At 36.7% G+C, this 15323-nt stretch overlaps 1 protein-coding gene across 1 annotated transcript; it reads right to left on the minus strand.

Annotated features, from left to right (window-relative positions):
- Positions 1-1661: 1661 nt before the first annotated feature.
- On the minus strand, positions 1662-12112 carry LOC145772166 (uncharacterized). The gene is made up of 2 exons (XM_082584014.1): positions 10823-12112; positions 1662-2328 (listed from the first exon to the last, which is right to left on the minus strand). The coding sequence occupies exons 1-2, from the start codon at positions 12055-12057 to the stop codon at positions 1938-1940; spliced, it is 1626 nt and encodes a 541-aa protein (XP_082440140.1). The 5' UTR covers positions 12058-12112; the 3' UTR covers positions 1662-1937.
- Positions 12113-15323: the final 3211 nt, after the last annotated feature.

The following is a 15323-nucleotide window of genomic DNA, read 5'->3' on the forward strand; positions in this document are numbered from 1 at the left end:
AATGAGCTAATTGAGTCCAAGTTTTTTAAAATTGCGTTTGTGATTGATTTGGTAACTTTATCGACTACAGTTTATTTTGTTAAAGCATCGCAACTCCATCTACTTTATAGGCTAGTATAGTAGCCTAAGTCCATATTTACATTTTGTTGAACTATCGTAAATAGGAGTTACGATTGTTTTGCAACAAATAAAATGAGACGATAGCCTACTCTGCTCTGAAAGTACTTAAGAATTTTAAATACAGTACCGTACTGATTGTCTGGAAATGTCTGCTACTTTTCTTTCAATCGTTTCTGCATGTTGATGTTTGAAGCTTAGTTATAGGCTATTTCTTTCTATTTCGCATACCGGTACAACACTTTTGCTGTATTAGCCTACTGTAACTACATTTCAACATTTTTTTTTTGTTAAACAATCGTAGCCTATGTCCATATTCATTTTTTCTAACGTTCAATTTTTGCAACAAAATAATTATCGTTTTTTAACAACAAAACTCCATGTTAAAAACAATGTTTAGTTGTTACGTTTTCCGTTAGAGAACTTTTAGAAAGATCATACAATGCAGCCTACAGAAAAGACAACGTGAACTTTTAAATTCAATTTTCTCTAAAATGGCATTTTTGGAGTTACGTTTATTAGCTTATTAGCGACGAATTGAGACACGAAATGTACAGCCATAGCCTTTCTGCAGGGTTATGATATCCACGCAGGGCCGGATTTAGCTGATGGGGGGCCCGGGGCACTTTTAGATCGGGGGGCCCCCGTGCAAAGACCGTCTCTACGTCTACAGTAGCATCAGTCCAGTACTGCACAGCATTTTGCAGAAACTTTAAAGGCCAAAAGGAAAAAAATAACACAAAATCACATTTTTTCCACATAGGGGGGCCCTTCAAAAGTCGGGGGGCCCGGGGCAACTGCCCCCTCTGCCCCCCCCTAAATCCGGGCCTGTATCCACGCCAAGGTCACAACAGCAAGATCAAGCAGCGCTAGTTCGACTCTCGGGGTGTGCGCTTGAGCAACAATAAAGAATTTCTTTCGATTTCGCGGCACCCAGTAAGTGGACGGAATAATTATCCTACAAACAACAAGCGAAAACTTTTCTGTCAATTTCTGTGGACGGGCTCACGTCAGTAGTTTAAAACCCTTTCAAAATTGCGAAACTACCAAGCTAAAGGTCTCTCACTTTGAAGATAAAGATTTTCAGTCAATTTGTATATTGAATCCTAGCTGAAAAAGAGCGGGGTTCGTAAAGTGAAGGATCGCAAGACATTTAGCTAGGGCATTTAGCCTACTGAAATAAGTGTCAACTCCGTCTGGAGAGAAAGTAGGCTACCACACAATCGAAGAGTTTGCTACAACTACCTTCCGATCCTGCAGAACAATACTTATGTTGCCTACTCTGCTAGCAAACAATCTAAATCAAAATTTTTTTTTAAGTTACAATGTTGCCCTGAGTGCGTTTATCGTTATCACTCAGTCCTTTTGTTTACGGTCGCTGGAGCCTCGGTTTTGGTCATCTCTGCCATAGACCGTTACAGACCATTCTTTCAAAGCAAAACTATTGTTGGCCGATAATGGTTGTAGGAACTAAGTTATCTCCATTCTAGCAACTACCTTACTACAGTTACAGGCCCTACATTCTCCCAGTCAGTAAGTTATTTTGGGACTTCAGTTTTTGTATTTGTACGTAGTTTTAAATAACAGACGAAACGAAAATGATTTATTGCTGCGTTGCTATCATTAGATAAAAAAGTAGATACCCGACATTTGATACTTTCAATCTCAGTGATAAGGGTCGAACGTGATCACAGATTTGTGCAACGATAACTTGGGAAATGATTACGCATTTTGGGACAGCCGTTGATACTTTGGTTGCAAAAAGACTATTTGGTTGATCAATAACATAGAAAATTTGAGTAAATCTTCTATGGAGCAACTTATTGCAGTTGTTGATGGCATTCTGGAGAAGCGAGCACTTCATTATCAGTCTGCTTCGCTAAAGCTTCAACAGAAAGAATGACCTTTAAAAGTGGTTTTACTGGAAAGGGAAACAAATCTCTGGAGCATAATCTTTCAATTGAAACTCTCAAACGATTCATTGTTGACATAACAAATGAAAATGATTGGGTAGAGTTAGCTAAAGAATCACAACGCATGCGAAACGCACTGAAATTGATTGCAAGGTATTTCAAATATTTAAGAAGATACAATAAAAACTGTGTTTCGTTGGAAGTTAGCCAATCCAAAAGAACCGAACTGTCGAAAGAAACATGGCGCAGCAGCTCAACAAAGAGGGCATGTGGTGACAGCAGAAAGATGGATCCAGACCTGTTAACAATATATTTTTATATTAAGTGTACTCTGCTTGGCAGCCAATGTTGAACAAGTCGATAAAAAAATTAGTGGTTTTTCCATTACATCCCCTTTATTGTTAATCTAGAAAATTGTTATCATTAAAATCGTAGTTTTTCATGCATACTCTTTACAACAGCCACGAAGTAACCGACACAGTTTTAAGACTACTTAGTTCAGTTGATATAAGATTCAAAATTTAGTCTAAAATATGGCAAATTGAAATTTATCTCTCATCTATCACCATTATAGTAGTGGAAGCTATATTCAAAGAACAAAGAGTATTCAACTTTTAATTGTGACGTGGACACTTCAAGAACACGATCGCATTTGTTTTAAAGATAGTTGCATTATATTTTTATGGATTCTCACAGTAGAAGATTTAATCAACTGAACATTTGAACAACTGAATCAACCATAGGCGCCTAACTATTTTTTTGGTCGTGGGGGCGAAAGCGTGTTTCATCTGCAGCAACGTAAATTCAGCAAAATGTCACGCAGATGGATGACGTAATTGTGTCGTCACACTAGGATTGCTTTTATTGCCACACTCGGAGTTATCGCTACGTTCGACCTACCGTTAATTATTATAAACAAACTAGACCACTTCGCATGCCATGCGTTGGCTAGCGGTTGATGGAATGCGATTCTTCAAGCTAAGCACAACATAAAGTTTAGCAGCGAACTATATTTATTAACATGAAACAAGAGACGAAAAGGTTTAGCCTACTAAAAGGTATACTGTAAATGGAACGAAAATGCTTTGAAAATGGAAAGAAAATGCTAACATGATCAATGATCATACGGTTGAAAATAGTTCTGTTCAAAGCAAAATCATTTTTACATCAATTCAACAGCACGTCACGTTGAATAAATTTAAAAGTTGCTGGCATCCGGAGAATTACGACTTGGTAAAGTTCACACAATTTGTGATGGCGTACATAAAACATTGAGCACTAGTTGCAACGTTCATCTGATGAAATTGAAAGTAAAAGCAACAATAAACAAGACGGTTTATTGCTTCACTGACGTTTCGCGCACCATGACAATGCGCATTCTCAGAGCGAATGACATATAAAATAAAATTTCACAAGGTTATATACTGCAGTGCAATTAAAGGCAAGAAAAAATAAAACACACAATATTTTAAAGATTGGCCAATGATGTGTGAGCGGTTACTTTCCACGTTAAATTACATAAAAACTTCCAACAATAAGCATAAATTCGAAGCTGTAAAGACCAACAGAAAAAATGCGATTGAAGGCAAGAAAAAATAGAACACAATATTTTGGCAATCAATTGGCCAATCTTTAAAATAAAATATTGTGTTCTATTTTTTCTTGCCTTCAATCGCATTTTTTCTGTTGGATTTCATTGCTTCGAATTTATGTTTATTGTTGGAAGTTTTTACGTAATTTAACGTGGAAAGTAACCGCTCACAAATTTTCAGTATTCAGTGAAACGTGGAAATGCGTTACTGGTTTCAAACAGACAGACATGCACGGTAAATCAGTCAGATATGCAGGGCAAAACCCTACCATTTGTGTTAGTTTGACTTTGTGGTTAATCGTTCATTAACTCCGATTTCGCAAAAGTATTTTGTCGAACTTGATGACGATTAATCCATGAATCAATAATAGCCGGCTTGTTTAGTAGATCCACATCTTCCTTGTAGACGTTAAGAATAAGCAAGTGATTTAAGCGCTTTTGCGACGTTGTTGATCTCAGATACGTCTTAACACGGCGCAACGTGCTAAATGAGCGCTCGGCTTCGCAGGTTGTGCAAGGCAATGTCAGGTAAACTTTCAACAGAGCAGCAAAATTTTTCAAAATTACACTTCTGGTGTCATCTTCTGCAAAAAATTGTTGGATATCTTCAATTGTTTCCGTGGTTAATTTTTTCGATTTTTCTAGATCCAAAAATTGCTCGACTTCATGCTTCAATTTTTGAATATCTACTTGCGAGCTATAGATATTGTCAAGCTCCTTAAGCGATTTTTCAAAATCAGAGCTGTTGGGATCTTTACACAACAAAACAGTTTCCAAATGCGATACCATGCTTAAATCCTGACTTTCATGGCGCTCGAGCAGAGATCTAGATGCCCTTCCCAAAGTTGAATTAAACAGGTTAACAAAGTATATTTTTACACTTTCACTACCGGTATCGGTTTCTCTGCCCACACTGCCACTTCGTCGACCACAATTACGTGGCGCACTTGGAAACTCCACACCGATTTCATTTGCTTTGCTTTCACAAGCGTCATAGAATGCTGATGATTTTTCTTCGGATACGTTGCTTGTGAGCACATCTAGAAGGTGTTCAAGCATTCGCTTGAATTTTCCCACGGTGACGTTTCGGCCTTGCACTTCTACGTGCACAGGGTGAACAAACGAAAGCACACGTTGCATAACCTTCAGCATGTAAAAGGTGCTGAACGATTCCATAGAGCGCAAAAGACACGCAGCACGACTTCTTGAAGATTGTTGCATGGCCTCGTCCTGGCTCATTTGTAAAAGCCAATCTAATATGTTGGCGTAATTAGCTAAGAAAGCTTCAATAGCCGAATAACGCATAACCCATCTTGTTGGACAAAGCGGGCGAAGAGAAGGTGTGGGAGCATCATCGGCACGTAATTTGTATTTATTGAAATTAGCCAAACGCTTCGGGGACTGCGTTATGAAAGTTACAACAGATTGCAGTACTGCCAATGCATTTGTTCCTTCCTGAGATGACTGAAAAGTATCCATAACGATTAAATTCAACTGATGTCCAGCGCAGTAAATATGCAGCATGGCCGGGTAAACATCTCTAAATCGACGCTGCACTCCACTGATACGCCCGCTCATATTGGCGGCACCATCATAGCCTTGCCCCCTACAAAAGGACATATTTAATCCAGCGGCAATGGCGCTAGAATTCAATGCGTTGAAGAGGGTTTCTGCGTCTGTTTTATCAGTTTCAATCAGACCTATGCAGCACTCATGAATAGCGAATCTACATAACGCACGCACAACGATATTTGTTCTTTCCTGGAAATGTCTGTAGTTTCGTCAGCCATAATACTGAAGCATGTAGAATCATTTACCTTATTCACAATTTTACGAACGATGTCATGCGCTAGCATCTCGAGTATTTCATTCTGAATATCATGCCCAAGCCACTTGCCTCTTCTCTCTGTCATCCACGCATTTACATCGGAATTATAACACCCAAGAAGGTTCATGGCTTGAACGATGTTTGAATTGTTTTCCGCATGACCTCGTATAGCCAACCCCTGTCTACTTAAAAATATAAGCGCATCAAAAATGCTTTCCAAAGCTATTCTATTTTTCTTTAAATTTTTAGCGGTTTTATGGTCCACCAAAGAAGAAATTCGTTCGGTTTCGTTATGTTGCAGTTTAGAGGCTACGCTCTCTAAATGACAAACGCTCTTTTCATGATTTTTAAATCTATCTTTTCCCTTTTTCCAATTGCAATATCCCTTAACCCTTTGCTTTTCAACGTTTTTTTGGAAGTTAACTGCTCAAGGGGGGGCCGTTTTTGGATCAAATTCAATCGGCTGTTACGTGTTATCCGCTGGTGATATTTCAACAGAAGTTGCACTAGTGTGAAAACAAATCGTTTGTCTATAAGTTTGAAAAGTCATTATTTTAAAATTTTATATGTTAAACTTGATATTTCAATTTTTGCAAAGGTACCCAAAAACGACAATTTTGATTTATCTTGCCGCTATTTAATTACCATGCTAATCCGATTTCATGCAAAGTTCTGAATAACAAAGAGCTCAATCGACTGCACGAAGTGTGTGTGCGGTGTGCCGAATCATTGCATTGGTAAAGATTTGCGAGCAAATCTTATTGTAAGCTACTCACTGATTCTAAAATAGTTACAATCAGAATAATATTGTTACACGAATTTGAAAAAAAAAAAAAAACTGCGTTTGTTGTCTTACATTTTTGTCCTAAACTAATGCATTCCGAAACTCATGGCTAGCTTCTAGTTTTATGGAACCAAATTTCTCATAAGTAACACCTTAGCCTGCTTGAATAGCTGTTTACATCTTCGTTTGTGTATTTTAGGTCTACAATTGAGTTTGTAGTATGAATATTTTTAGTAGAGAGAAGACAATTGAACAAGTTGTTGAAATTATCTGAAATTTCTAAGTTCAAATTAGGTGCTTTTGAAATTGTGGATTTGTGTCAAGTCGCATCACAAATATCATGCAGGCTCCATCATAAGTCATTTCGCTTACGGGTGTTTATAAACATGACTCATAAATTACATCCACAAAAAATACAGCATTTACATCAACAAAGCTAAGTTCGAAGCCCACTTTTATTGAAGATTGCGTCAATCAATTTGAAAATACATTTTTAGTCCTCCAGCGTCGAAACAATGCAACAGCGAATTGAGGAACATGCGTAAACAAAGGAAATGTGAAATAACCCACAGTCAGCAAATCTACATAAATTTAACGTTTACAAATGTTGAATCAATGAAAATAGACTGGATTGCTAACTGGGTCCTTATTGTTTGAAGCACAAAAAATACGCGTAAAGGCGACAACATCAGCAAGGCAGTGATTATGTTTCTGGCCAAAAAAAAATTAACTTTTGACTTCAAAGATAAAAATGATTATAACGAAGCTTCAAAGTTTGTCGTAAAACATTTTACAGAGATACAATAAACATAATCACTTTGTGCCAGATTGTGAGAAGACTTCCTAGATTCTTTCCAACCATTTGCATGATTGCAAATTATTTTCTATAACTTTATATTGCCAAAAAATGGCTTCTTTGTTGAAACAACGTGGCTACAATTCTATAAAAAATTCTGAGGCCTACTACATTGAAGTAATGAAAAATTTTTTGTGATTTTGCTGATGACGTTTTACAATATCCGAGAAGTAAAAAATAATAATGATGAATTATTTTACAAAACCGTGGTTTGCAAGCGCTTCACAAAAAATTGTTGGGGGAAAATTTACTATTAGACGTAAAACGTTTGTAAAAGAAAATTGTCGGTTTACGTATTTATAATGTTTATTGCGCTGTTATCGAATTATAAATTGCCTGTGTTGTATACCTTTGTGGTTGCCGGCCAGCTTAGAGCAGCATGCAAACTACGCGTTTATGGTATTTGCATCGTGTTATGATTCTCGAAAATTTCCCACAAGGTCTTTATTTTTATCGTGATATTTTCTGCCTCTTCTGTCCTAAACTTGAAGTTATTGTGCAGCACAATCCACATCGGTTTTTAGACTCAGTCTTCATTGAAAATCTTTTGTGTGGTGCATCATTTCAAGTAGTGTCTTTCACTAAACTGTTACACAAATCGTCCAGAACCAGGTTGATTATTATGTATCTTACAGCCGTTGAGAGCCTGTTATTGTATGTGTAGAATTATTACTGTAGATGTCTGACTAAATTCATGCCAAAGTCGAGCAAATTCTGCTTTCGGGATCCTTGCCGTTATTTACGGTATTTTTTGTTGATAAGTTTAGGCAGCATTTTTCCAAGATAAATGAAGACATCGGTATTGTTCGTCATTTAGATTTAGTTTTCTCAGCATTGTTTATTCATTCTTTGATTCACTAGTTTGTCCCACTTTTGGTATAATCGGATCGTTTATAAATGGCGGGTCTTCACAATAGCCGGCCTCTTATACATTGGGGCAACGTATTCAGATGTTGAATCAATGAAGAAGAAAGCTGATTTGTTGTTTGTCTTATGTGACGCCTAACTTTATGCCTCGTCTACATTACAAAATATTTTGTAATGTACATTATGTACATTGTACATTTTGTTTGTACATTACAAAATATTTTGTAATGTAGATGAGGCATTATCATCTTTATTTTGCGCTCTTTGGAACAAAACACAGTGCACTGTGAAACAAAAATACAGGACATAACAACAAGTAGGCGACATAAAGCAGGGAAGGGACGCCATCGAGTTAGCTGCTATACGTGTAAATGGAGCCTCTATCTCACAATTTTGAGTGTATCTCACAATTACTGTTTGCAAAAACGCTATTTCTCCGGCTTCTCCAAAAAGCATTTGCAGTGATACATTTCCTCAATTGCAAGTTTTGTCAATGAGAGCATTTCCATAGAACGTTTATTTCGAAACCAGGTTTTCGTGTCTTTACCCAAGAGAAGATTTCTTATTGTAACGTTTTTTATTCGTCAATGAATATTATCTGCTTGAAACAACTGTTTTGAATAGTTTGTGGCCTCCATAGCCTACTATCTTGATCGTGGATTGCTATTCTTCTTTGTAGAGCTGATAACGCAAAAAACGTTTGCTATTATTGTTTCTAATTAACAGCTTTGCGATCACTGGCTTTTCTTTGTAGCATAAGAAATAACGCGCTTTGTATTATTGAGGTCAAACCAAACAAAGGAAAGCAAGAGGATGCTTCTCTCTGCTCGCGCATATCAATGCACGAAGCAATTATGAGCTTATGGCTTGTTATCGCAATGTAATCCATTTCACGTTTTGCTGGAAGTTAGCTAGAAATAGCAAAAATTCACTAAAATCTTGAATTTACAAGAAAACTACACAACTTTTAGCATCAAATTTAATATCATCAGATCCGCCTGGCAATTTTAGGAAAAGTCAAGAAAAACCAAGTGCATGGCGTTACTGTGCTTCAAATAATTAAAGGAAGTTTGAGGGGGGGGCCAAATCTGGCCTCCCTTTGAGGAGCAAAGTGTTAAGCCAAACCTTTTGTTGGCCCTCTGTGAGCAGCTGTTTGGAAGAAGAGCACAATCGATTAGCTCGGCGGCCTATAAGCAAACTGAACACCGGACCACAGTCATCAATGGATGGGGTATGTATTTCAACCAATAGTGATATTTTTCCCAATCACGTTGATATCTTCTTCCATCACGAACACCAAAACTCATTTCAGCACCACTGGAAGGACCGGGAGTGTCTAATTCTTCCACAACAACATCCGATGGGCTGTCAACCACTAATGCTTCTACCTGTGCAGCTGTTACCACTTGCACATCATTAGGACTATCATCTGGAGCGTCATTTGGTACCGCTGGCTGGTTTTCTGGGCCAATAGCCCTTGAAAAATAGTTACGAAGAGACGTTTGATTTAGTTTTCGACTTGACATTGCTCCCTCTTCACTACAATATAGCAACTTATTACTGACCTGCTTTCAATTCGCTGTAAAACACGGTTTTCGTGTTGCAAAAGAAACGAAAAGGTTGGTATGTGCGGGTTGCGGAAGAAACTTGCGAGTTTAATATCAGTGACGTAACAGACGCAACTGTGATGATTGAGATGACAAAATAGAGCATTTTGGCATCAGAGGTAATTGATAACGTGGTTTGAGAGAAAATTACTCCTTTGAAGAACAATGCTACAGTTTTCACACCGATTTAACATCTGGCGATGTTAAAACGATGTAAAAGCAGTGGAAATTGCGGTCAGACTTGTACCGCTAATGAAGATCCTCAATCCTCACAGGTTTGCGCAATTTATTTGATTTATAGCACTGGGCTACGAGTGGCAGAGTGGAGACGAACGGCGCGGCTGGACACTTTTGCTCGCTTAACGGCGAATCAACGTTGTTTAACGTTGCATAAATGTAACAATGGCAATAATTGACGCAAACTAATCGCTTAATTAGTAGGTCTAGTAGGGCCTACATATTATGGCGACAAAACCCTGCGAATAAGGTAAGTAGGCTAGTATTAGAAGGTGGCAGATGGTTACAGAAATTTTGGGACTTAAAATTGCATTAAATTTTTTTTTAATTCCTGAAATGTCCGGCGGGCGCGGCCCACCCGCCCTGGACTCGTCGCCGGTGATCGAGATAAGAGTCTGTTTGCAAGCGCATAAAGCTAAACGCACGCTGCGTCTCCATAGTAAATTATGTTGTTTTTGGGTGCATTCAACATGTGATGACATTGAATCGACGCGAAATGGTAGATTTTTGCTATGTGAGATTGTAGCACTAGCATCGCTACTCGCTTTGGTGATTATTTATTACGAAGCTGTTGCGGTTTGCACTTAAAAAATGTTTTCCCGCTCATCTATTGTTTTATGTATCAATTCAATACGGCATAAAAAGTTGCCCCCACGCAGAAATATGCGTGGGGGCCAGGCCCCCACGCCCCCACGGCTTAGGCGCCTATGGAATCAACAACTGAGCATGCTTGAAACAACTTGTATGTATGATATATCACTCCAAAGAATATGCCCTGTTTTCTCCTACTGTTTGGGGCTTTTAAAAAAATTCCAGCATGAAGTGGTTCAGTAACAATAGTAAACAAGAAGCATAGTAACTAGAAATTAGCATTGCATGTTGCATTTCACTGTGCATCCAACTGGTGGATGAACATTGAACAAGTCACATGTTTTTGTAATGGGACACACTAAAAACAGCTCACATGCAGAATTTCATCATGCAACAAGCTACCAAAATTACAACCTGCAACAACAACTTACAATTTTGAAGAAATGCATATGGTTAGATGGAGTAAGAGCATTTCAATCATGGCATCATCTTGTTCAATATACATGTCAATGATCTTTTCTGCAAGACTCAAGTCAGTTGGCATTACAACAGTAGCATTGATTAGGTCTTTCAGAAGCAATTCTGCAGGTTGCACAGCAAACTGTGTGACAGTGGAGTGAACCAAAACGCAAATAGCATTTAAAGCACTGTTCAAAACCAGCATTCTTTCAATGTTGCTAAATCCAATGAAAACTTTTGCATCACAAGCAATCGACTGTTGAGCATTCCGACCTCCAAAGCCAACAAATTGAGGTTGACATTCAAACAATCCCTTGAGCAATATAGCAGATGAACATATCGTTTCACAATATAACTTGGCAGAATCAACACAAATCATGGAATGTTCTAATCGTGGAGGATAGCAGTTTAAAGTTCCCAATATCTTGATGTACAATTTGCGATGTAATGGTGTACGAAGATGTAAATGAAAGTTTTCTAGAAGCAGGGAGAAATTTCTATAAATTGTGATGAGGAGTTCATGGGAATTTGCAATCATGGGTATAATTTCTTGATGAAAGCTCAAGTTGGAAAAAAATCTTCCTTCTATGACATCATTGTGAATAGTTTGTGAATGTTTGTTGATGAAATTTGTTATTTCAGTCAAAACAAGCTCAGGCAAATCTTTTTTGAACTGTTTTAACAAAGCAGTGATGATGTCAATTTTCCAATGCCATGACTTGTTTTCTAGAACAGACTGGTCAATTGTAACAAAAAGAAGTTTGACTGCACATTCAAAATATGTGACATTTTTGAAATTACTAGCCTCAAATGTTAAATGTGCAATGGTACCTTGAGCAGAATATCTCATAATTTTTTCGTGTGTTGTTGATAAGGTGTAAAGATACTGGAAAATTCTTTTAGAAAAGATGATATCAAAGGAAGGTTTCAAATCCAATAAGTGTGAACCTCCTTCTTGAACAAGAATTGTTGAGACTTTTTGAAACAAATTTACATAAAATAACACAACTCTACAATATTTCCAACAAGACGGATCGCTTAAAAGTTTTTTTGTTACATTTTCAAATTTGTTTGCAAATACTTTCAATAAACAATTGAATTTCTTTGTACAGCTAGCTTCAGACAAACTACTGGTAAATGATGATTCAGATACAAATTTAAGAATCACATGCACAATATCTAAATCGGTAAATTCAACTTGTTCCATGAGTTTGTAATAAAACAACCAAAGTTTGTCAAAGTCTTCGGAGTGTAAGGGTCACTTCACATTACCATTGGAGATTGTTGAGTGAGCAATAACCCAAATCGCCTTTTGCAAATTATTCTTTGACGAGAGTACTTGTCATCTGGTGAAAACCTGGCAGGATGTGCAGACTGAGTTGGTGTTCCTGTGGGTGTTTCACTTTTCAAAGTGTAAACACGTTTTCCATTTTCATCAAAATAATATTGTAAAAACATGCTTAACAAACATGTAATAACACCTATCAATGTAAGCTCTTTTAATAACTTTTAATGCACTAGAATCATTAATGTTCATGAAAAATACACAACACTTTTTTAGTGAAAATTTACACTATTTAAAGGTAGAATTGCACCAGCATTCATCCTAGTTTCAAATAAAAATATTGTAAAACTGGAACAAACCTGAAGAACAGAAGAATATTCAATTCAGCAGTGCATTTAACAAAATACTTCAATTAGAAATCATCACTTTCAACCTATTCTGCTCCATGACCTGGCAGGTAATTGATAACGAACTTGATTGCTTGATGAATTTATGCAATTCATTCTTTACAGCTGAAGGCTTGTTACAACTGGACTAGCAGGGTTGGAAAAAATCATGATTTTTTTAAAAAAATCGGATTTTTTTGATTTAAATCAGATTTTTTTTATATAAAAAAGCGTCGAGTCTACTTGGGGGAAGAGATCATTTTAGTAAGATAGCAGAATTATTTTTAACCCCTTGATTGATTGAAAGGCTTTGCTTTGCAAGTGTTTAATCATTTTTATTATCATATTGTAGGCTAGCCTGTCTAGTGTCTATTGCACGGTACTACGACAGTTTATCGAACGACAGTTTATTAAACGACAATTAATTGAACTACAGTTTATCAAAACGACAGTTAATCGAACAACAGTTTATCGAATGACAATTTATCGAATGACAGTTAATCGAAAACCTAACCCTTACCAGTTACCCCTAGCCCCTAACCATTATCCCCTAACCCCTGAGTATTCCATTGCATATGTGCTTCGTCGTTCGATAAACTGTCGTTTCGATAAACAGTCGTTTCAATGAACTGTCATTTCGATGAATTGTCGTTCGATGAACTTTTATTACGAAGGCTTTTATACGAAGGCTTTTATTACGTCTGACAATAGAAGGGCTTTTGTTTACGTAAATAATCTGTGTTTATCTTAAAATAACAATTGGCACCGATAGTAGTTTAATAAATCTTGTTATGATATCTTGCATTGCGCTATTAGCATTAGACCTGGATATTCACAGCATGCTCATGGTGGCTTGATAATTCAACTACCCATTTACTTGATTTACATCTAGCCTACTGCAAAGGCTTTGTTAAAAAAAACAGCTTACTGGTAACTTTTCAACTGTCTTTGTAAACAAGTATTCTTCGAATATGCTCTACGTAACATTTGCTAACTGTCTTCTGTAGCTCATTGTACCAGCTGCACTAAAAAACTTTCTACGATTTTAAAAAGAACCACATGTTTAAAGCACTACAAACTACCGCCCTGGTAGTGTCATGAGAATAAGGCAATCGCTGCGAGCCTTCATATCCCCTTCTCTAGATATCCCTGTGAACTGTCTTTCGATAAACTGTCGTTCAATGAACTGTCGTCCGATAAATTGTCTTTCGATAAATTGTCGCGTCAGGTTATGGCACATATTTTTAAGTAGGTGTGATATGTTGTTTTATACTAAATCATAATGTGCATATCGAGATTGAGGTATGTCTCAGACTGTCATCTCACTACACTAAAATCTTTTCTTACGTTTGAGCACACATTACTTTGCTTTTTTGCTCAACTGATGCATAGCCTACAACCAGACTTTTTGCAAAGAAAGTTTAACTGTGTAATATAATTATGTTACCGACGTATCATACCAAAACAATAAAAGTTCAGATGACACAAAATTGCAGTTTATTTTGCATTGAGAAGTTTGTACATAAGTACAAGCTCGCCAGCTTTTGCAGTGCCCAATCGATTTCGAACTTCTGATTAAACCAGACCAAAAGTGGAAAAAACTTGCTCAAAAACTATGTTTAGTGAACAACACTGTTTGTGAACTGCCAAGTAAACGAAGTTGCCTTTCAAAACATGCATAGCCTATAGCCTTAAGTATTTAAATATAACTTTTGTATTACAGAGAAGCAGTGAAACATTTGTTGATGTATTTATTTTTATTTTAGCAAATAAAAAATTATTTGATTTTTTTAATTGATTTTTTTGATTTTTATTGTTTGATTTAAATCATGATTTAAATCAATGATTTAAATCAGGGGTGGGCAAAGTTGTTCAAAGAAAGAGCCGCTCGTGGATAAACCATAAACACCAGCGAGCCGCAAAATCAGTTGATATAACATAACAGCAGTAAAAACACAATGATTGTTTATCTATATGAGTTTTGTACTTGACTCATTAATCTCTGAAAATTTGGACGATAAGTTGTTAATGCTGTGCGAATTAATTCTTCCAAGTGTTCATTTGTCAAGGTTGCACAATGTTTTGATTTTACAAAGTTATAAATTCTTGTAAAAATGAATAAGTAAGTTCTGGTACTATTTCTAAGCTTCAATTAATCGCTGCTTAACGACTTTACTAAACTTCCAATTGTTGCTGACTGAACTCAAAATGAGCCAGGAGAGGCACAATGTTGCTTTTGCAACGTCACAATTCCATTGTTTAACAATGGCTACAGTAAAAGAGAGACTCTTTTTTGATCTTTGTGTTGTATTGGCCGCAAATTAGATTTTGAAGACAATGTAGGCTAAGTCACAAATTTTAATTTATACCAACCAATTTTTGCGCCCCTATATCAATGTGGCACCCATGGCTCGAGCCATACCTGCGATGCCCTAGGTACCGTAAACCGGGGTGGCTTTGGCCCTTGAGGGTGACTTTGGCCCAAAATTTATAAAATTATATGAAATGGTGTAATTTTCTGACATGTTCATTTTTATGCTCAGTTTTGGTGTCAAATGAAAGATAACAATCTGTATTTTCAATTTCAGGAATCAGTGTTATGAATACAACTAATATAGGAAACTTTTTATGATATTATGTTGGGTAGGTTAAAGAATGCCAAACTTTTAACAAAAAAACATTCTCAAACTTCTCTGCCAAAGTATGTCAAATATAGTTTTCTAATTATTTTTTTTTCATTTAATGTGGGTTATTGGGATGTTGTGATGAGATGTATATACTTTTTTTGTTTCCACAAATCCT

Source organism: Aplidium turbinatum, chromosome 6 (assembly GCF_918807975.1).
Source record: "Aplidium turbinatum chromosome 6, kaAplTurb1.1, whole genome shotgun sequence".
NCBI classification, from domain to species: domain Eukaryota; kingdom Metazoa; phylum Chordata; class Ascidiacea; order Aplousobranchia; family Polyclinidae; genus Aplidium; species Aplidium turbinatum.